Raw genomic sequence first — 21,121 nt, 5'->3', positions numbered from 1 at the left:
TTCGTGGCCCCGTCCCCTCAGGGTCTCCCCCAGCCTGGCCAACCTGCCCCATCAAGAGGCACCTGGGAGCCCTCAGCATTCCAGGCAGCAACACACGGGCAGGAGGACACGGATGGCGCTTCCTGCCTGGGACAGGGCTTGTGGCCATCTCCAGGCACCGCTCTCACAGAGATCCCCACAGCTCCAGCCCCTGCCCATCTGCTCTGTGGGCAGCACAAAGGCTTCAGCAGAACCACCAAAGGCCAAGGGGCTTCTGGCCATTTTCCCTGCAACCCTGCATGCCTGGGCAGCTTGCTGAGCCCAGGAACCCTTTTCTCCCTCTTCCCCTAGGCCCTGCAGAGCCTGGGCAGCAAAAGAAAGATCCTGGGAGTCTGTCTATTACAACACATCCTATATTTCTATGCTAAAGAAAAACAAAAAGAAGAAAAGAACAATCCTAAAGAAACGAAACATTCCTGCTGGCTCGAGTGGCCCCAGCAGACAGAGCCTCTGGGATCAGCTCTCTGCAGAGCTGCAGCAGCGCAGCCAGCCGAGCCCCGACAGACGAGGCCGTCTCCTCCATGCCCTGCAGAGCCGATCATGCAGGCTGTGGAAGCGGGAATATCGAGCTCTCTCTATTCCCTGGAGGATAGACAATGTTTGAACTGCCAGGCTCGCAACGGCGACACTGATGTCATTGGCCGTGTCTTCTAGGGCTGAAAGAGAGAGGAACAGCGCCATGGTCAGTTCCCGCATCTGAGGGGACCCGAGGAGATCCCTGTGCCAGGGCCATCCCAGCCGGCTCTGGCTATGGCCAGCAGGGAGCAGGGACCAGCCGGATCAGCCCAAAGCTGCTGGCCACGAATCCCCCAGGTGCCCTGAAAGCTCTGTGTGCTCTGTCCACGCTGCCCCTGGTCTGCACAGGGAGCAGAGCCCTCCACAGCCGGGGCAGGGCTCGCAGCTCCCCCGCCAGCCCTCGCGTGCAGCCCGCTGCCCTCACTCACCCTCACAGATGAGATGGAGCTCTTCCTTCCTCCCCCTCAGGTACCGCCCGGCCGTCCCTGGGAACACAGAGCCTGTCAGGCCCAGGGCACAGCTCCCTGCCAGCGGCGCCGCCAGCCCTGTGCCCACACGCCCTCCTGGCCCGGCTCGTGGCTCACCCATGAACCTGACGGCCGCCTCTCGCAGGGGCTCCTGTGGGCTCTGCAGGTAGGGCAGGGCCCGGCGCAGGTGCTCGGCCACGCTGCTGCTGTCCTCTGCCAGCTGGAGAGAGCGACAGGAGGGAAGGGTTGGCCCCGCAGCCCCCCGGGCCGGGGCTCCATGGGCACCCGGCTCGGGCCGCAGGAGCCTGGAGCAGAGCCCGCGCGGCCTCGGGCTGCAGCAGCGGGCAGGGGCACAGCTGCCAGCCCGCACACCGAGCACCGCGCTCAGGGGCTGCTCCAGGCTGGGGCTGCGACTTCCCGGCCCTCCTTACCAGGATCTCAATGAACCTCCACAGTTTCTCCTTCTTTACAGGTTTTTCAAGATCTCTCCTGTTCAGGAATTTGGCCACACAAAGCAGGGTTTCCCAAGAAGCCTGGAGAGCAGTAGAGACACGGAAATGGCCCCACAGCCCAGGATCAGCATCCCTGTGCCAGGGCCAGGAGGAGGATGCAGCCTGCCAGGCGCCAGGGCAGGAGGCAGCCAAGCCCCCTCCCAGGGCGACAGCAGCAGCCCGTGAGTCCTCACCTCTGCCACACTCTGATTCTCATCATGGCAGTGGAAGAAGAGTGGGAGCAGGCTGTGACACACTTGTGTCATCAGGAGCTTTTTCTCTTCTTCCACTACAGTAGACAGCAAGGCTCGAAATACAAACATGGAGATCCACTGCACATGCCAGTCATCCTGTGTAACAGGAAGGAAACAAGACCTTGGCATCAGCTGATTCTGGCCCACCTTGGCGCAGGCCTTCATCTCCACAGGGCACCAAGTGTCTGGGCAGCAGCCAGTGGCCGTGGCTGAGGGCACAGAGCCTTACGTGTTCAAAGAGTGGCAGGAGCACCTTAGCCAGCTGCAGGGCGATGGGGCTGGGTATTGGGGTGTCATTATCCAAGAAGAAATCACTAAGTAGAACAATGCTCATCCTGACCACATCACTATCATTTTCCTGCAGGAGCTCCCCGAGGCTTTCAGTCAGGCTCCGCATTCTTTTGGCCTGTGCGGAACAAAAGTGTGTGAAAGGCCACCTTGCTGCCACAGGGCCTAGAGGCCAAAGGCCTGTCCCGCAGCCCTCGGGCAGCTGAAGTGGGAGGCAGGAGAGCTGGGAGCGGCTGACCCAGTGCCTGAAGACCAGCAACTGCGTTCCCCAGCACCACGCTGCCTGCACGGCTTCAGCTGCTGCCCCCTCCTTACCAGCGAGGGATTATCCCTGACCAAGAGGAGGGCTCTCAGAACCTGGCGGCGCATCTCTGTGTGCTCACTCAGCAAGTGCCTCGACAAGAGATCCATGATGCTGTCACTGCATGCACTCAAGTCCAGGCAATGCAGGACCTGAAAGGCACAGGGCAGTGACAGGGGACCCGGCCGGCAGGAGCCCAGAACCGCACAGGGCGGGGACCAGGCAGCAGCGCAGGGCGTGGGCACCATCCCAGGCAGCTGCGGCTACGAGAGGGCAGAGAGCTGGGAGGCAGCGCCGGCCTTCAGACTCACCTCCACAAGGAATGCCAGGGCAGGGAAGTGCCAGTATGGCATCTCTTTGCGGAGCAACTGAAGGAGATAGTCTAAGATGCTTTTACACTCATCGATGGATTCTTTGCCCATCTCCCTGGAAGGCAGAAAATGGCACTAAGATGTGGCAGCAGCTCTCTGGCCTCAGAGAGAAACAAACAACTTTCCCAGGCATCGCCTGAGAAAGTCTGAGAAGATCAGAGGAAAGAATGAAAAAACATTCTTATCTTAACATGCTGCACCTGGCATTGTGAACATTCGGAATATGTTACAGAGATTTGTCTACCAAAATGTGCTTTCTTAAGTAACTAATGGTATAGTGTTTAGACTAGAAAACACATTAAATCAACCTATATCATAACTATCTATAAGAACAATGGGTTTCTTAATAATAATTATTATTGATCGGACCTCTGAAATACATGGAGTCAGTGATAATTACTGGCCGGGGGCCCGCTCCTACGACACTAAGACCCTGAGTCGGGGGGGGAAGCCCCTCCCAGGACAGACTGATGCAGTTCTTGTCTTTACCCCCCACCCTGCAGGGGGACCTGGGCCCTTTGAGATGTGGCTGCTGCTGGGCACCCTCCTCTCCCAGCCTTTCCCAGTCTGCTTGGCTGTCCCTCGTCCCTCTGGCCCATGGCCATGGGGACTGAGTGGGATATCCCAGCCACAGAGCACAAATGCCGGGAGCAATGGGGAGAAGGGGGTCTCACCTGGCCAGCAGACCCACGGCATAAATGTGGGTGTCAGCACAGAGCAGCGTGTCCCAGCCACGCTTGCGCTCCATTGACAACACCACATCCTCATAGTCCATTTGGCACAGCAGGGACTTCAGGGTCCTCACTGCAAACCTGAGTGCAGAGCAAAGCCCGGGTCACACTGGGAGCACTGGCTCCTGCCCTGGCCATGTGGCAGGGACAGAAGGATTGGGATAGAGCACCTGTTGGGGCTGCTGGCAAGGCCATGTTCTTCCTGGCATCCCTTCCAGAAGGTATCCACCTCCTCTGGCATCTCTTTGGTGCTGAAGAACACTTGGAAGAGCAGATGCACAAATAACTGCGGGAAATGCTCATCCACTATATCTGGGACACAGCGCTCCTGAAGGATCTTCCATATCACCACAGTTGCCTGCAAAGGACAAAGCCCCCCGAGGCAGCGTTCAGTGCCAAGGTGTCCGTGGGACAGGGCCCGAGCGTGGCAGGGAGAGGCCCAGAGAGCCACAGGGGGAGCAGCGGGCCTGGTGGCCCTGCAGCTGTCCCTAGGCCAGCTTTCAGGCCAGTGCCTGAGGCAGGGAGATGCAGTGGGGAAAGGAGGATGGAGAGCTGCTGGACAGGTGGCCTTGGGGCCAGCAAAGTCCACTGGCAGAAACTCACAGCCAGGGCAAAGACAGTCATTCTGTTCCCATCGCAGGTGCTCATGCTGTGCTCTGGCCAGCTCCCCAGCACATCCAGTAGTATCTGCTGTGCCAGCTCTGCAGTCCAGGGTGTGCACATGATGGTCTTCCACATGGCCATGGCAGCTCTGCAGGGTTAGAGCTCTGTCTCAGGGCATCTCAGACACAGCACCGTGGTCTGGGCATCTCTAGAGGCCCGGGTTGACTGCCGGCTCTGCCTTTGCCCACTGCCCCTCTCCAGCAGCAGCCAGGCAGCCCAGCCCTGTGGGGACAGGCCCCTGTGGGACAACGAGGGAGCATGGCAGCAGGCTTGGGGCTGACATGCCAGGGCCTGGAAAGGGAGCAGCCAGAGGGCCCTGGGACTCTCTGTTGGTCAGAAACCTGGCCCAGGCTGTACAGGGCGATGGGTTGGGGTGAGCCCTGAGCCCTCTGGGCAGACGGGCCCCATACCTGTCACAGGATGGGGCCACACGCAGGAGTGTCATTACTGCCTCATTTGGCTGCGCTTCTGTGAGATACAGCAGGGCGTTGTCCAGCCTGTGCTCAGCAGAATCATTGGCCATGAGCCACTGGTGGATGTATCTCACCATGCCGGGCACCTGGAGAAGGCACAGGGAGACTTGGAAAGCTGCCAGAGGGATCAGCGTTCCCAGGGTCCCCAGAGAAGTGCTTCCCTTCCCGCCGCACTGCGATGGCCTCAAAGGCTCACAGGGGCCAGCACTAGTGGCTTGGAAAGCCATGTGACTCATGGGGCAATTGAAGCCTGGCCACATCTGCTTACTTGCTCTGCTCTGGGAACACCACTCTGCACAAGCAAATCCAGCAGGGCGGCACTGGTCTCATGTCCGAGGAGCTCTGAGTATGCTCTGAGCCCAGGGCTCATGACACTGGTCTCTTCCTGCCGAATTCTCTTGATGAATTTGCAAACGAGCTGTAGGAGAAGAGCAAGAAGCCATGGAGTGCTGCAGGTGTGCTGCTGGGCTGAGCAGTGACAGCAGGCCCAGCCCAGGTGGGGATGGCTGCAGGTACCTGTGCTGTTCTGTGGAAGCGGCCATGGGCGGGTTCCTGCTCTTGTGTCTGGTCCAGGGCTGCATCTGGGAAAGAGCGAGCGCAGCCAGGGCTGAGGGTCTGCGGGAGAGGCCGGAGAACACAGCCCAGCCCTGCGCTCCCCAGGCAGGGACAGCCCCAGGATGCCCCAGGTGGATGGAGCACGGCCACTGTGGGGTGTCTGCCCGGGCCCCTCTTTGGTCCAGTCCATGGGCACGTCCCCAGGGGATGGGACGGGACGGGACAGGATGGGGTGGGATGTGACAGGATTTGACGGGATGGGGTGGGATGGGGCCAAGCTGGCTGAAGGCACCAGCCCTGCGTCCTGGCTCTGCCACTCACCCTCCTGCGCTGCATGGAAAGGCACCACCTCTTCAGTCTGCAGTGCTGGAGCAGCTTCTTCTTCCTCCATCCAGGTCAGCTTGGGCACTCTCATGTCACTGACCGGATTTCTGGCTACCCTCAAGAGAGACGCCTTGGAAAATTCTGGGTCACCAAGTCCCACCGTGTGTCCTCAAAGGCACCTGCAAAATTGAAGCCTCGGAACGCCACAGGTCACCGAGTCCTGTGCTCTGGCCTCGAGGTCAGCTGCAGGAACAATGCCTCAGAAAAGCTCCGGGTAGGGCAGGAACGAGCGCGCTGTGCGGGGGCACCTCACGGCACCGCTCTGTCCCGTCCTGTCCCGTCGCCTGCTCCGAGCACTGTGGCGTGCTCTTGCCACTTACAGCTCCTATGTCAGCACGTGTCACAAAGGGCCCTTGGAGACCTGGATCCGTTCCATGCTGCACCGTGTCACCAAGGGCACTTGGACACCTAGATCCGTTCCATGCTGCACCATGTCACCAGGGGCCCTTGGACACCCGGCTCCATTCCATGCTGTATGTGTCACAAAGGGCCTTGCACACACTGCCACCTGTCCTGGGGCCACCCCGTGCCCACCCAAAGTGGCCCAGGTTGGAAGGAATCCCTGGCCCCAAGTGTCTGAGACAGCCCGACGGGATCTTTAGGAATGACTCAGACCAGCAGCCAACGCTGCCCTGCTCTGCAGGCTCAGGGCAGCAGAAGGAGCCCCCACGGGCTCTGCAGGAGCTGGCAGAGGCTGCCCAGCAGGGAGGCCATGGAGCACAGAGCCCCAAGGCTGCCCAGGGCCCCACGGCACAGGGGCCGTTCCCAGCCCCAATGCTCCTGGCCTGGCCTGGGCTGCACAGGGGCTGTGGCACTATGGCTGGGCCAGCACAGGGCCACAAAGGGGCCCCGCAGCCGCTGCCGGGGCTGGCAGCAAGTCCGGGCACAGACAAGGAATTGCTGAGCATGGCCTGCGCTGGCCAGGGCTGACTGTGCCAAAGGCAGAGCTCAGCTGCTCTTGATGCCTGCAGGAAAAGTCAAGAGGCCAAAGAGCCTCCATGGCTGTGCTGGGGACAGAGGCTGGAGGAGGGAAATGCAGGGAAGCTGTGGCATGGGGAGGACATGCAATTCCAGCAGACACCTCAGCCTGCAAGGTGCTCTGCTCTACCTCAGCTCCTCTCTTAGATATGCCAATCCCAGCTCAGCACCTCAGGGTACTGGGGCCCAACAAGTAGAACATGCCTGTTCATGGAAAGGGGAGCAGGTTTCAATATCTCTCTGTTCCATAACATACAAGCAAATCTTTATTATCTGGCTCACTGGAGAACTTTGAAGAAATGGTAATGTTTTCCCACCCAGAACAGCAATTTCCTGGCTCTACTGCTTTCTTCTACTGATGGCAGGAGAAGAAATACTCATCTTCCCCTCTACCTCTGCCACCAACATTCAGTATAATATTTCATGACGCGCTTCCTTTGGGTGTTTCCAGGACTCCTGGTTAAATGGCCCTATCTAAGGACATCTCTTCATTTAGAGCAGCTGCATGTATGTCCTTCCCATTGCTCCCAGATTTCCTCCTGCAGCTGTTCTCTGGTCATTCCAATGCATCTCCTTTAAATGGCTTCATGCTTTGAGCTTTTGGGAGTTTCCCAATTTTTCAGAAGTTTAAATAACTCCTTACTCAGCATCTTATTGTAAGTTTTACCTATCACCTCTTCTTATGCCTTTGTCTAAAATCCTGCCTTTATGGCAATGCCTTGTAGATGGTGGACATGTCAGATGCTGCTGGGATGTCACAAGGAGCAGAGGGAAGGGTTTTGCTTGATTCAATTTATCATATTCACATTTTTTGATGTTGGCCATGAAGAGAAAGTTTTCAGTACCCTCCTACCCCTGCCTCTGTGCGAACTGGCCAAGGAGAGACCGGGCGGGGGCGGCAAAAGTCTGCAGGCGGTGCCAAGGAATCTGATGGGGCAGGGCGGGGCGCTCCCAACCATGGCTGGGCGGGGGCCGCGACAGACAGGGGCAGGGGCAGGGGCAGGGGCAGGGGCAGGGGCAGGGGCAGGGGCAGGGGCAGGGCAGGGGCGGGGAGAGAGGGGATGCGAGAGTGTGCGGCCGTGCGAGCGGGAGCGGCGGGGGCGGTGGGGAGCGGTGGTGTCTGAGGAGCCGGGCGTGTGTCCCTGTGTCTGTCTCTCTCTCTGTGTCAACGAGGCCCGAGGGCGGGCGGCTTCGTGCCGGCCCCGGGCGCCTCGGCACCGAGCCCCCGCGGCCCCCCAGGCTCCTTCCGAGCACCGAAGACCTCTGCGGGCCCTGAAGGAACCGGCCCCAAAGCGGCCGCCCGCTTGCCGGCGGTGCTGCCGGCGGCGGGGCGGGCCGGGCCGAGTCGCACCGGGGCCGGCGGCTGCGAGCTGATTTCCGCCGCACGGACGGGCTTCTCTTCCCCGCTGGCCCCGCTGACATTCTCTTCTGCGGGGCAGGGCTGTGTCGGCTCCCGGACGGGCGGCGGGGGGCACTGGGGACGCCGTTTCCACAGTTCTGCACCTCAGGAGACCCGAGCACAGGGCACGGGCTGCCCGTCGGCTCGCCTGCGGGTGCTCTGCATAATAAAGGAAACTGAACAAAATCTGCCAAGAAAATTTCTTTTTCGGCTAAGTTTCTCATACCAGGCAAATAGAAGAGCCATTCTTTCAAGAAAGGAGAAAATGGGGGGGAATAAAACCCTAAAGACAAACTGAATAAAACCCCAAACCAAAAAAATCTCAAAACAAAACACAAAACCCAAAGGAAAAAAACCCAAAAAATCCAAAACAAAACCAGAAAACCCAAAACAAAAGCCCTGCACCTCACCTGCCCTCCAAAAAACCACCCCAAAAAACGAAATACAACCCAGAAAAATACAAAAATATGTGTTGGTCTTGAAAGTGGGCGGTTTATGGGCTGGGATGGGGCTGCTAGAGCTGTCCGGCTCTGGGCTGTAAGGAGGCTGTGAGCTTCCCCTGGCTCCAGGGCCGCCGGTGCTGGGTCGGCACCCTTGCGGCAAGCGTTGTCAGGGGGCAGCAGGTCTACTCTTGCTCCAGGCAAGCCTGGGGCAATCAGGTCTACCCGTCTCCGGAGCCATCAGGTCTACCAGGATCTGGGGACTCCCGGCTCTTGGCGGTGCCCGTGCCACGGGCAGTGACGGGTGACATCAGGTCATCCCCAACTCCGCGCCGGCCCAGGGTTATCAGGTCTACCCAGCTCCAGGGTCACCTGCTTCGTGGCAGGACCTTCATGGCCAGGGTCAACAGGTCTACCCCGATGCTGAGTGACCGTAAGGTGTTGTGGCCAGGACAACAGGTCTACCCTGGCTCCGGGGCTGCTGGGTTCATTGCAGTGCCCTGGATGTGAGCGGTGGCGGGGGACAAAAGGTCTACCCTGGCTCCGGGCCGGCCCGGGGCCATCAGGACTACCCCTCTCCACGGCCGCCGTGCTCGTGGTTGCGCTCAAGCTGCGGGTGGGATTGACAGCTAGCAGAACAGAATGGTTGGAAAAAGATCTGCCACCACCAGACACCAGACCACACCCAACAGGGTCACCCACCTCCTCTTGTATATGGACGGTAATTAGGGGACCCGAAGACTTAAAACTAATTTTAAAAAACTTGCTAGAAGCTGATATACAGTAAGGTAGTAATAACCATTTCTGAGTTAAAGTACCACAGTAAAAGTTTAAACACTTTGTAATTCTTTAATAAGTGTCCTTTAGCCAAGCAGGTCAACTGAAGAAAGTTTTAGTTAGAATATTATTAAGTCTCACTTAGTTGCTAGGAATTAAGAGAATTACCCAAAGAAGCTAACCCTCAAAAGCCAGAGACTGTAAGTTGATGCGGGCTTAAGCCCGATCAAAGAAATAGTGGAGGGATTTATTATGAACAAAACAGCCTTGCTGAGACATTTCGGTTTGGGCTAAGTACTGACATTGAAATATTAATTAGCGAATTGCTCCTGGGAATCACCTACACCCCCACCCACACTACCATTCTAGGACTGGGATGCAAAATAGAGAGACCAGTGGAATCACGGGAGGGGGTTTTGGGGATGAAAACACCCCTAAGTGGAAGGCTGGGCACAGTGGAGGGGGCTGGATGGGTGCGCTGCTTGGGGAAAAGGGAACCACATCCCTGGTCTGTGTCTGACCTGTCACCATAGCCTGCAGGGGACCAGACTGGACTGGGCTGTGGGAAGCAGGAACAAAGGAACAACTCTTCCTGGTGTTCCCAGGAGGGAAGGACAGGGGACAGCTGCTGCTGCACTTTGGCAGCAGGCTCTGCACATGCCCTCACCCTTCGGCTACCAGGACTTCAGACACAGACTGCACACCTCTTCACCTCCGGCTACCAGTGTGCCACGGAGACTCCAGGGACAGACTCTGCAGCCTTCTCGCCCTTTGGCTACTGGGAAAAAGCTACAACAGCGGGGGTGAGCTCTGTATTGAGCTCCCTTGCTCTGCTGATCTTTTGAATAAAGAGCTGAACATTAATAAAGGCACGAGCCCTGTTTACTACATGAAGGCCCCCAAAATTCCACTAAAAAGCCCCAAAATCCCCTAAAAATCACCGCTGTTGTGCCCCCGTCCCCCGAATCCCCCATACCCCATTCAGGGTGAGCCTGGGACTGCCTGGGACCCCCAGATCTCCATAGGACCCCCTCCAGGAACCCCAAATCTTCCCCAGAGCCCCCCCCCAAAGTTGGCCCAGGACCCCCTGAGAGCCCCCAGACCCCAATTGCACCCAGCCCAGGATGCCCCCTGAGACCCCCTGAGACCCTTCCTAAGACCCCACCCAGGACCCTTCCAGGACCCTCCAGACCCCGCCCCAAACCCAACTCTGGACCCCCCAGCCTCTCCCCAGATCCCTCCAGGATGAATCAAAGACGGAAGCAATCCGGGCAGCAGGTATTCTTTATTGCAGCGCTGGGCACATGGGGGATCTCTCCTCCTAACATGTGCATCGTGCAGTTAAGAAAGCTGTGATTTATCTTACTAAAACATACATATTCATTACAAGTCTTGACAATTATTTACATATTCATGATTATTCCGAGATAAGGATGCGCAAGCGTAGTTGCATTTTTGGGTGGTCTTCGGTGGTCGTTAGGGGTCCTCTGGTGGTCGTCCATAGTCTTCATCACTCTGTCCGCTAGTTGAACTTTTATTTCGAGCATGCGTGGTAGTTTTTCTGTGCTCTGGGCCCCATCTTTTCCTCCCTTCATGATATATGGCCTATTCAACTGACCACAGTCCATCTGCTGAGTATGCATTCTTTACATATTATCAGGAAGCTTATCAGAGTAAAGGAAGCTTATCAGAGTAAAGTACATAGCCAAGGACAAAGTTTCTACATCTGTTTGCTAATGTCTAGAATAACAGGATACTGGTGCATATACATAGCACATAACGTTTTTTTCACTTAATTCTTTTCTAGTCATTTAACCCTTAAGTAGTTCTGAACAGGTCAGGTCCCTGTATCAAGTCCCCCCTTTTCTATAACCATTGCAAATTCTTTTGCAATCATATTACGCTTCCATATCTATATCTTTCAACATTAGTTGCTTCTTTGTTACAAAGTAAGACACACTTAATTAAAATCCAGACTATAATAATTAACAATATTACAAGTATTATGGAAATAAAAAGTTGTTTTAACCAATTCAAATTAGGTAACCAGGATGTTAGGACTTTCCACAATTCTTCAAATCCCCACGAGGTGTCATCCTTGGTTACTTCATGGAGTATCTTAGTCTGTTTCCAGATTTCACTTAAATCTGTAGCAATTCGATTATTCTGATCTACATATACACAGCAACTTGTATTTATAATGGTACAAACCCCCCCTCGTGAAGCCAATAATAAATCTAAAGCCATTCTATTTTGCTGTACTACTTGTGCAAGGCTATTTATCTCAATCTGCTGTGCTTGAATTGCATCTATTGTTTTATTTTCAATGTCTTCTACTACTGCTGAAATGTTTATTATAGCTTTTTCTAATTCACTTACCCCTAGCCAAGGGAGAAACCATCTAGCAAAGGAATGAAATGCATTCTGCCTTTTTATTAGGGGATTTTCTACTTCCCGTCTAATTCTTCGAATATGTGTTTGAAGCCAACCTTCGGATAAACGATTATGTATAGTTATGTTTGGGACTACGGCTCCCAGGGTGCATGTTCTTACCCAATTTTCAGGTAATACTTTCCATGCAGTATCATTGCACAGCCAATACCATCCTTTTCCTTCTGGAACTGGCCAGAGGGTACTATTAATAGAGGTGGGGGACCCGATATATTTTATTTTATTACAACTCGTTTGATTTCCTACATATTGGACGTTATTACAACTCTCAACTTTATCTAATCCTTTAGGTGGGTTACACCTCTGCACACATTTATAGTAAGATTTTTTAATTGGAGGGTTATGAATTTTTAATGGCTGAGCTCTATATGTATAATTTATCCAGGTGGTATTCTCCCAATATCTCGTCCACGGATTATTACCAGGTATGGGGATGCCTATTAACAAGATCTGTTTTCCACTGTATTCAGGCATATGTGTACATATCCAACAATTAGTTCTATTTAGAGTTCGAGATATACCTTCCGTCAGCGAAAGATGAAGATTCAAATCTCACCGTGCCCAGGCTCCCCCATAGGTCAAGATAATCTGGAGAATCGCAATCTGGTAGGTCCTACGGGAGTAGCAGTCCATGGTTTCGTAGGGGCCTTCTTTATTTTCGAGTAGTGAATCCAAGCTGGGTGTTCTTTAATCTTCACCGCAGTGAATGTTGTCAGCAGCACTTGATATGGACCTTTCCACTTTTCTTCCAAGGGTTGTCCTGAAAAATTCTTAACATATACATAATCACCAGGTTCAAAGGCATGGAGGGGGTGATCTAATCTCCTTACTCTAGTACCCAAAACATTTTTATGTATTTCTGATAATTGTTTCTGCAATGCTTTCATGTATTCCAGTAAATATCCTTCCCCAATTTGTGCCAATTCTTCACCCTTAAATTGAAGTTGATAGGGTCGCCCATATAATATCTCAAAAGGGCTTAAATTTTCCTTTGTCCGAGGTTTAACTCTTATTCTCAATAATGCCAATGGTAAAGCTTGGGGCCAAGTTAAATTTGTCTCCTGACTAATCTTTGCTATCTGTTGCTTGAGCATATGATTCATCTTTTCAACTTGGCCACTTGCTTGAGGTCTGTACGGGGTATGTAACTGCCAGTCTATTCTTAATGCTTTTCCCACTTGTTGAACAATTTTAGCATTAAAATGTGGTCCTCGATCGGAGGATATTGTCGATGGAACTCCGAAACGAGGAATTATTTCATTTAATAGTGCTTTAGTCACTTCTCGCGCTTTGTTAGTCCTGCAGGGATATGCTTCTGGCCATCCTGTGAAAGTGTCTGTCAGGACTAAAAGATATCTATACCCCCCTTTTCTGGGGAGCTCAGAAAAATCAATTTGCCATTGTTGCCCAGGGCAGTTTCCTTTACCTATCATCCCCAATTTTATTTTGCTAGTTGTGTCTGGATTATTTCGTTGACATATTTCACATTGCTGCGTTACCTGTTTTACTGTGGTATACAAATTTCGCCCTACTATTCTTTTGGTCACTTCTTTGTATAATGCATCTGCTCCCCAGTGGGTTTTTCTATGTTCTGCTTGTATTAAGGGCCACAAAATATTAGAAGGAACTAATATGTGACCTTCTTTCAACTGTATCCAGCCCTTTGTTCCGGGCTCACCTCCTAGATCATTAGCCAATTTCAAGTCTTCTTTTGAGTATCTAGGTGACTGTTCTAAATCAATTGGTTTACTGTCTGGTATCAAAGCACATACCTTAACTTCCTCTGCCACTCGCTTGGCCTCACTATCAGCCAATCGATTTCCTATTTCTTGGTCAGAGTTACCTTTTTGGTGTCCTCGGCAATGCATTATAGCTACTTTTTCCGGTAGTTGAATCACTTCCAATAATTTCAATATTTCTTCTGCATGTTTGATCTGTTTCTTCTGGGTGTTCAACAGTCCTCGTTCTTTCCAAATTGCTCCATGCGCATGCACCACCCCGAAAGCATATTTTGAATCAGTCCAAATATTTATCTTCTTTTCTTTTGCAAGTTCTAGTGCCCTTATAAGGGCCACTATTTCTGCTTTCTGGGCCGAGGTTCCTGCAGGAAGAGGGTTGGCTTCGATTACCTTTTGAGTAGTGGTTATCGCATATCCCGCTCTCCGCTGTCCCAGTTTCACGAAGCTGCTTCCATCTGTGTACCAGGAGTCTTCAGCGTCTTCCAGAGGGGTGTCCTGGAGATCTGGACGGCTCGAATAGGTGGCTTCGATGGTCTCTATGCAGTCGTGGGACAGTGGTTCTCCTTGGGCACCGCTGAGAAAAGAAGCTGGATTTATAATGTTAGTAACAATTATTTCTATATCATCTTGTTCTACTATGATGGCTTGGTATTTCAGAAATCTCTGTGGGGAGAGCCAATGGTTCCCTTTTTGTTCTAACACAGCTGAGACAGTATGGGAAACCATTACCGTTATCTTCTGCCCTAATGTGAATTTGCGTGCTTCTTGAATGTTTATTACAACCGCCGCCACTGCACGTAGGCATCCTGGCCATCCTTTGCTTACCTGGTCTAGCTGCTTGGAGAAGTACGCCACTGCCCGCTTGTAAGGGCCAAGTTCTTGGGCTAATACTCCAAGTGCCATCCCCTGTCTTTCATGTGAGAATAATAAAAAGGGTTTAGAGACATCTGGTAAGCCGAGGGCCGGAGCCTTCATCAGTTCCTTTTTAAGTTTCTTGAAGGCGGCTCGAGCCTTTGCCGTCCATTCTATTTTAAGTCGGGTTTTCTTTAGCAGTTCATATAGAGGTTTAACTATTACACCATAGTTGTATATCCATAAGCGGCACCAACCTGCCATTCCCAAGAATGTCCGCAATTCCTTGGCTGTTTGAGGCTCCGGGGTGCGACAAATTGCCTCTTTTCGCTCAGTTCCTAATTCTCTTTGTCCTCTGGAAATTTCTAATCCTAAATAAGTTACTCGCTGTTGCACTATTTGAGCCTTTTGTTGGGATACTCTGTATCCATTCATTCCTAGGAAATTGAGAAGTTCTACAGTCCATGAGAGACACTCTTCCCTGTCTTCAGTGGCTATTAAAAGATCATCAACATATTGCACGAGGACTCCTTTACTATCTGGGGGAGTCCAATTTTCCAAATCTTTAGCTAACTGATTTCCAAAAATCGTAGGGCTGTTTTTAAATCCTTGTGGTAATACTGCCCAAGTTAATTGTGTTTTTCTTCCTGAATCCGGATTTTCCCATTCAAAAGCAAATAGCTTCTGACTTTCTGAGGCCAGCGGCAAACAGAAGAAGGCATCTTTGAGATCCAGTACAGTAAACCAATGTAAGGTATCTCTCAATTTAGTTAATAGTGTATATGGGTTGGCTACAACCGGGTGGATGTCTTCAACTATTTTATTAATTGCCCTTAGGTCTTGTACTAATCTATAACTTTTTCCATCTGCCTTTTTAACGGGTAAAATAGGAGTGTTGTATTCTGATTCACATTCCGTTAGTAAATTGTATTGCAGAAATCGATTAATAATATTTTTGATTCCTTCCCTGTCTTCTAGCCTTAAGGGATATTGTTTAATTCTTACCGGCTTTACCCCTGGTTTCAACTTGATTACGACAGGGCTTGCATTTTTGGCTTTCCCCGGAACTTCACTAGCCCAAACCCCTGGATATACCGGGTCCAGAACCTCTCTAGGTATTTCAGAATGGCTTTGAGTTTGTATTAAGGCTAGACTCAAAACTTCCACTAATTGTTCTTCTTGAATTTGAAATTCAATTTTCCCTTTCTGAAAAACAATTTTTGCCTCAAGTTGTTCTAGCAAATCTCGCCCTAGCAAGGGCTTTGGGGAATTTGGTAAATATAGAAACCTGTGAATTCCAATTTGTTTTCCAAGCCGATAATTAAGTGGTTTAAGGAAATAAGCTTTTTCCCTTTGTCCTGTAGCTCCAATTACAGTGATAAAATCTTTGTCTTTCGGCATTAATTGTTGGTTCAGTACCGAATAGGAAGCCCCGGTATCAACAAGGAAATCTATTTTTTTTTTCTCTTTCCCTAGCTCAATTTTAACCAGGGGATCCGCTAGGGTGGTTTCCCCCGGTCCCCTTCACTGGTCTGAGCCCATCTGGGCTAACAAAGGGGGCTTTCTTGCCAACTTAGGACATTCCCCCTTCCAGTGCCCTATCTCCTTACAGTATGCACACTGATTTGACTGTAAGGTTGGGCGCTGCCTCCTTTCTTTATTATTTTGAGTTCCACTTTTCTGCTTTTCCAATGCAGCCACCGTGGCTTCCGCAATTACCTGTCCCATTTTATACTTGCCCTGCTCCTCTCGGTTTCTATATATCTTCCAGGCTTCTTCTAGCAGCTTTTCTAAATCCCTAATATCAGGTTCTTTCAGCTTTTGGAGTTTTCTCCTTATGTCTTCTGATGACTGCCCCAAAAATAAGGAAACTAGCTGTTGTCTGCCTGTATCAGAAGCGGGATCTAGGGTGGTATATTTTCTCATAGCAGTCCGTAATTTGTCAAGAAACTCCGTAGGAGTTTCTGCCGAGTTTTGCTTGATTTCATATAAATTTGACCAATTTACTGCCTTCGGTACGGCCGTCCCGATACCAATTTTAATCCATTCTTGGTATCTTTTAAGTAGCCTGTAATCTTGGTCGTCATTTGGGTCCCAATTAGGGTCATCTCTAGGGACGTGGGTTTCGACCGTACCCTGAAGGGTTCCTGCCGTGATTTGAATTTGTACTTGTGTACGAGCACTTTTAATTATTAATTGTTTTTCTGTTTCAGTTAAGGCATCCAACATCAAATCTATATCTTTCCAATCTGGATCCTGATTTTTAACTATTAATTCAAATCGTTTTGCCACCCCTTCCGGATCATCCCGGTATCCCTTTACTACTTCTCGCCAAACATCCAAGTCATTCATAGAAAAGGGAATCTTAATTCTGGTGGGTCCTGTTGCTCCCATCGCTTGCCTTAACGGGGCTTGAATTATCGGCCCCATTTTACTCCGAGTTCGAGCTGTGATGGGAGAAAAGCTCATTTTTCCAGGGACAGCCTCACCGGATTTTTCTATGCGATTACTTTTATCTGATTCATCTGATGAGGTAGAGGGTCGGGATCTAAGGGGGGAGGGGTTTCCGGGGGAGAAGGGGGTTGGGGTGGAGAACTATAATCTTCCATTCTTTCCTCTGTTTCTTTAAGTTTTACACACCTTTGCCCTATACTGCAAGCCGAACAACACCGTTTTAACCTAGTCCCATTCTTTCTCTGTTCCTTTTCCATAGCTAACACCAAAGGATCCTGGGGTGCTACGTTTATCCCACATTCCTTCTGCCATTCAGGGTGATTCCGCAAAGTGAAAAACATATCCGCATATCCCACTTCATCCCACTTTCCTTCCCTCCTTAAAAACAACATTAACTGCAACAAAGTATTATACTGCAAAGTTCCATTGAACGGCCACTTCTCACCATCTTCCAACTTATACAAAGGCCACTACTGGTTACAATATTTAATTAATGTTTTCTTATTCACTGTCCCTCCAGGAGTCCCACCTATTTCCTTCCAATGCATTAAAATACAACCCAAAGGGCTCTTCTTCACGATTCCTCCGCTCTGTCGTCCACCCATTATACTATGCACCAAACAGGACACTTTTTACAGCAACACAAAAGTCCAACAACAATCAGAATAATTCCAAAAATAAGCAACCAAACCCAGTACGTGTTAAACAGTTCCCAAACCATTAACTCAGAAGCGTATGTCTTAATATACCAAAGTAGTAGACCAAAACTAAATACGATCGTATAACAAACACAAACTCCGCGGGGAGCTTATTCAAAACCAAATACGATCGTATAACAAACGCTACCCCCTGCGGGGAGCTTAACCAAAACCAAATACGATCGTATAACAAACGCTACCCCCTGCGGGGAGCTTAACCAAAACCAAATACGATCGTATAACAAACGCTACCCCCTGCGGGGAGCTTAACCAAATGACCGGTCCCAAACAAATAAAAATAAAGGATACCTGTGCCGCGGGGGCGAACGGAGTTCTTGTCTGCTCCCGCGGTGATCCGAATGAGGCGAGGAGCCCCTCCGGGAAGATCCCGGGGGTATCCTAGGGAGTCCTGTTCCCAGCGGGTCCCGCGGCCGAGCAGAGAGTCCTCCTGGCTGGCTCGCCAAATTGAATCAAAGACGGAAGCAATCCGGGCAGCAGGTATTCTTTATTGCAGCGCTGGGCACATGGGGGATCTCTCCTCCTAACATGTGCATCGTGCAGTTAAGAAAGCTGTGATTTATCTTACTAAAACATACATATTCATTACAAGTCTTGACAATTATTTACATATTCATGATTATTCCGAGATAAGGATGCGCAAGCGTAGTTGCATTTTTGGGTGGTCTTCGGTGGTCGTTAGGGGTCCTCTGGTGGTCGTCCATAGTCTTCATCACTCTGTCCGCTAGTTGAACTTTTATTTCGAGCATGCGTGGTAGTTTTTCTGTGCTCTGGGCCCCATCTTTTCCTCCCTTCATGATATATGGCCTATTCAACTGACCACAGTCCATCTGCTGAGTATGCATTCTTTACATATTATCAGGAAGCTTATCAGAGTAAAGGAAGCTTATCAGAGTAAAGTACATAGCCAAGGACAAAGTTTCTACATCTGTTTGCTAATGTCTAGAATAACAGGATACTGGTGCATATACATAGCACATAACGTTTTTTTCACTTAATTCTTTTCTAGTCATTTAACCCTTAAGTAGTTCTGAACAGGTCAGGTCCCTGTATCAGGACCTCTCCCAAAAACCCCCAACCCCCCCCAGACCCTCTCTGGGACCCTTCCAGATCCCCCAAAGCCCCTCCCCAAAACCTCCAAAACCTCCTAGGACGCCACCAGGACCCCCCAAACCGCTCCCCCAACTCCGCCCAGACCCTCCCAAGACCCCCCCCTCCAGGCCCCTCTCAGGACCCATCCCCACCCCCCAGGTCCCCCCACAATGCTCCAAGACCCCTCCCCAGACTCTCCCTGACACCTCCAGGACCCCTCAGGATCCCCCACCCAAGAGCCCTCCAGGACGCCCAGACTGCCCCGAGGACTCCTCCATGAGCCATCCAGGACCCCCCAGAGCCCTCCCTAAACTCCCCCCGGATCCCTCCCCAAAGGCCCCCGATCCCCCCAGGACCCCTCCCCAGCCCCCCCAGCCCCTCCCAGCCCCCGGCCCCTGTGCGGAGCCCCCTCCCCAGCGTTGCGGCCCCCGCGGCTCCCGCGGCTCCCGCCTCTCCCAGCGCCTCCCCCGCTCTGGCAGCGCCGCCCGCAGGGCCCGCCCGAGCCCGGGGGGCGGGGCCGCCGGGGGAGGGGCGCCGCTCCCGGCTCCCTCTGATTGGCTGCAGCCGCGCGCTGATTGGTTGGTTCGGCACGGGGCGCGCCGCTATTGGCTGGAGGAGCCCGCGCGCGCGGTGCAGGCGGGAAATTGTCAGGGGAGCGCGGCTGAGGAGGGGCTGAGGTGGGGCCGGGGAAACTGAACGGGGGGTTTGGGGCGGCTCGGGGAGAAATTGGGGATTTCTGGGGAACTGACAGGAAATAGGCGTGTGTCTGCTGGGTTTGGGGGAATGAGGGGGCTTTAGGGAGCTTTGGGGGGAGCTTGAGAGCTTCTGGAGCGTTCTCCGTTGGGTTTAGGGGGATCTGAGGGTAATTGCGGGGGTCCGAGGGGACTTTGGCGGAGTTGTGAGAGGAACTGGGGGGATCTGGGGGTTCTGAGGTGGCTCGGGTCAATTTTGGGGTAAAGTGGGGGGATCTGAGGGTAATTTGGGGGCTTTAGGTGGGTCTGGGGCGGATTTGGGGCTCTGGGGACACCTAAAGGGGTGCCAGGGGGTGAAGGGGTCGCAGCCCCCCAGACGCCCCCTGAAGCCCCCCTGTCCCCACAGAGGGGTCCCGGCCCTGGCGGTGCAGGACCCCCGGCCCCAGCCCAGCATCTCCATCAACCACCTGAACCGGGACACCAAGGAGGACGGGGATGGCTGGGGGGTCCTGGGGGCTCTGAGAGTGTCCGTGCCTGTCCCCAGGGGCTCAGGCTGTCCCCTGGGTGTCCCCGAGCTGGAGAAGTCCCTCTGCGCCGTTTCCTCGCCGTTTGGGCGGATTTTGGACATTTTGGTGCGGCGCAGTCTCGGCCTGCGGGGCCAGGCCTTCCTCACCTTCAGGGAGATGAGCAGCGCCACCAACGCCCTGCGCTCCCTGCAGGGCTTCCCCTCCTGCGGCCAACCCGTGGGGAGACAGCGACTGGGGGAGTTCTGGCACTGGGGAAAGAACTGCAATGCTGGGGAAAAACCGCCAAACTCTGGCCTCAGATATCCCCAAAGTCCAACTTGGAATCCCACCAAATTCATTCACCCTGAGCACCCCAAAGCTTCCCTTTCTATGACAAGCCCATGGTAAGACAGAAATGCTGGGTGAAATCCTGGAATTCTCATGGAAAAAACCCAAAATCCTGAGGAAAAAAAACAAACCCAACCAGGATTCCCCCCAAAATTCCATCAAGAATCCCTGAAATTGAGTTGGAAACACCCCTAAATCCAACCAGGAACCCCCCAAAGCTTCCCCTTCTATGACAAGTCCATGGTGAGACCCAAATCCTTGGGAAAATCCTGACATTTTGGGAAAAAATCCTGAAATTCTGGGAGAAATCCTGAATTCCTGGGGGAAAAACTCAAAATGCAGCCTCAAATATCCCCAAAATCCAACCAGGAACTGCCCCAAAGCTTCCCCTTCTACCAAATGTCCATGGTAAGAGACAAATCAGAGTAGAAGTCCTGGGATTTTGGGAACAATCCTGAAATTCTGGGAAAAACTCCAAAATCCTTGGGAAAAAACCCAAATCCAGCCTCAGTTATCCCTAAAATTCACCCTAACGCCCCCCCCCCCCCCCCCTCACCCGCCAAAGCTTCCCCTTCCGGGACAAACCAGTGGTAATAGCAGAATCTTCAGGCAAATACCCAAATTTTGGGAAAAATCCTGTAATTCTGGGACAAAAGCACAAAATTCAATTGGGAACCCACCCAAAATCCGTCCAGGAGCCCCCAAGAATTCACCCTGAATCTCCTAAACCTTCCCCTTCTACCCCACAGTGAGACCCAAATTCAGGGAAAAATCCACAGATTCTTGAAAAAACAGGAAATCTTGGGAAAAAGCCTGAAATCTGGGGAAGAAACGGAAATCTCACGAGAAATCCACCCCCCAATCCCCTGGGAATGACCCCAAATCCCTGCTGGAACCTCCCCAATTCCTCTGAATTACCCCAAAATCCTGCTGAAATTCCCTGAATTCCTTCTAGGACTTGCCAAAATCCCTCAAAAACCTCCCTGATTGCTTCTGGAACTGCCCCAGATCCATTCTGGAGCATCCCCAAATCCCTCCGAACTTCTGAAAATCCCTTGGAAGACCCCAAAATCCCTCTTGAAACTCTCCCAGATCCCCTCAGAATTCCCCCAGATCCCTCAGAAAGCCCCAGATCCCCTCTGGA

At 52.2% G+C, this 21,121-nt stretch overlaps 1 protein-coding gene across 1 annotated transcript; it reads right to left on the bottom strand.

The window, feature by feature from the left end:
• Positions 1 to 10,399: 10,399 nt before the first annotated feature.
• LOC146763957 (syncytin-2-like) lies at positions 10,400 to 12,667 on the bottom strand. Its single transcript, XM_085565709.1, has one exon. The coding sequence runs from the start codon at positions 12,050 to 12,052 to the stop codon at positions 11,021 to 11,023; it is 1,032 nt and encodes a 343-aa protein (XP_085421835.1). The 5' UTR covers positions 12,053 to 12,667; the 3' UTR covers positions 10,400 to 11,020.
• Between the last annotated feature and the right edge of the window lie 8,454 nt (positions 12,668 to 21,121).

This window comes from Lonchura striata, chromosome 37 (genome assembly GCF_050655825.1).
Source record: "Lonchura striata isolate lonStrDom1 chromosome 37, ASM5065582v1, whole genome shotgun sequence".
NCBI classification, from domain to species: Eukaryota; Metazoa; Chordata; class Aves; order Passeriformes; family Estrildidae; genus Lonchura; species Lonchura striata.
This window is presented reverse-complemented; position numbering and strand designations above follow the sequence as displayed.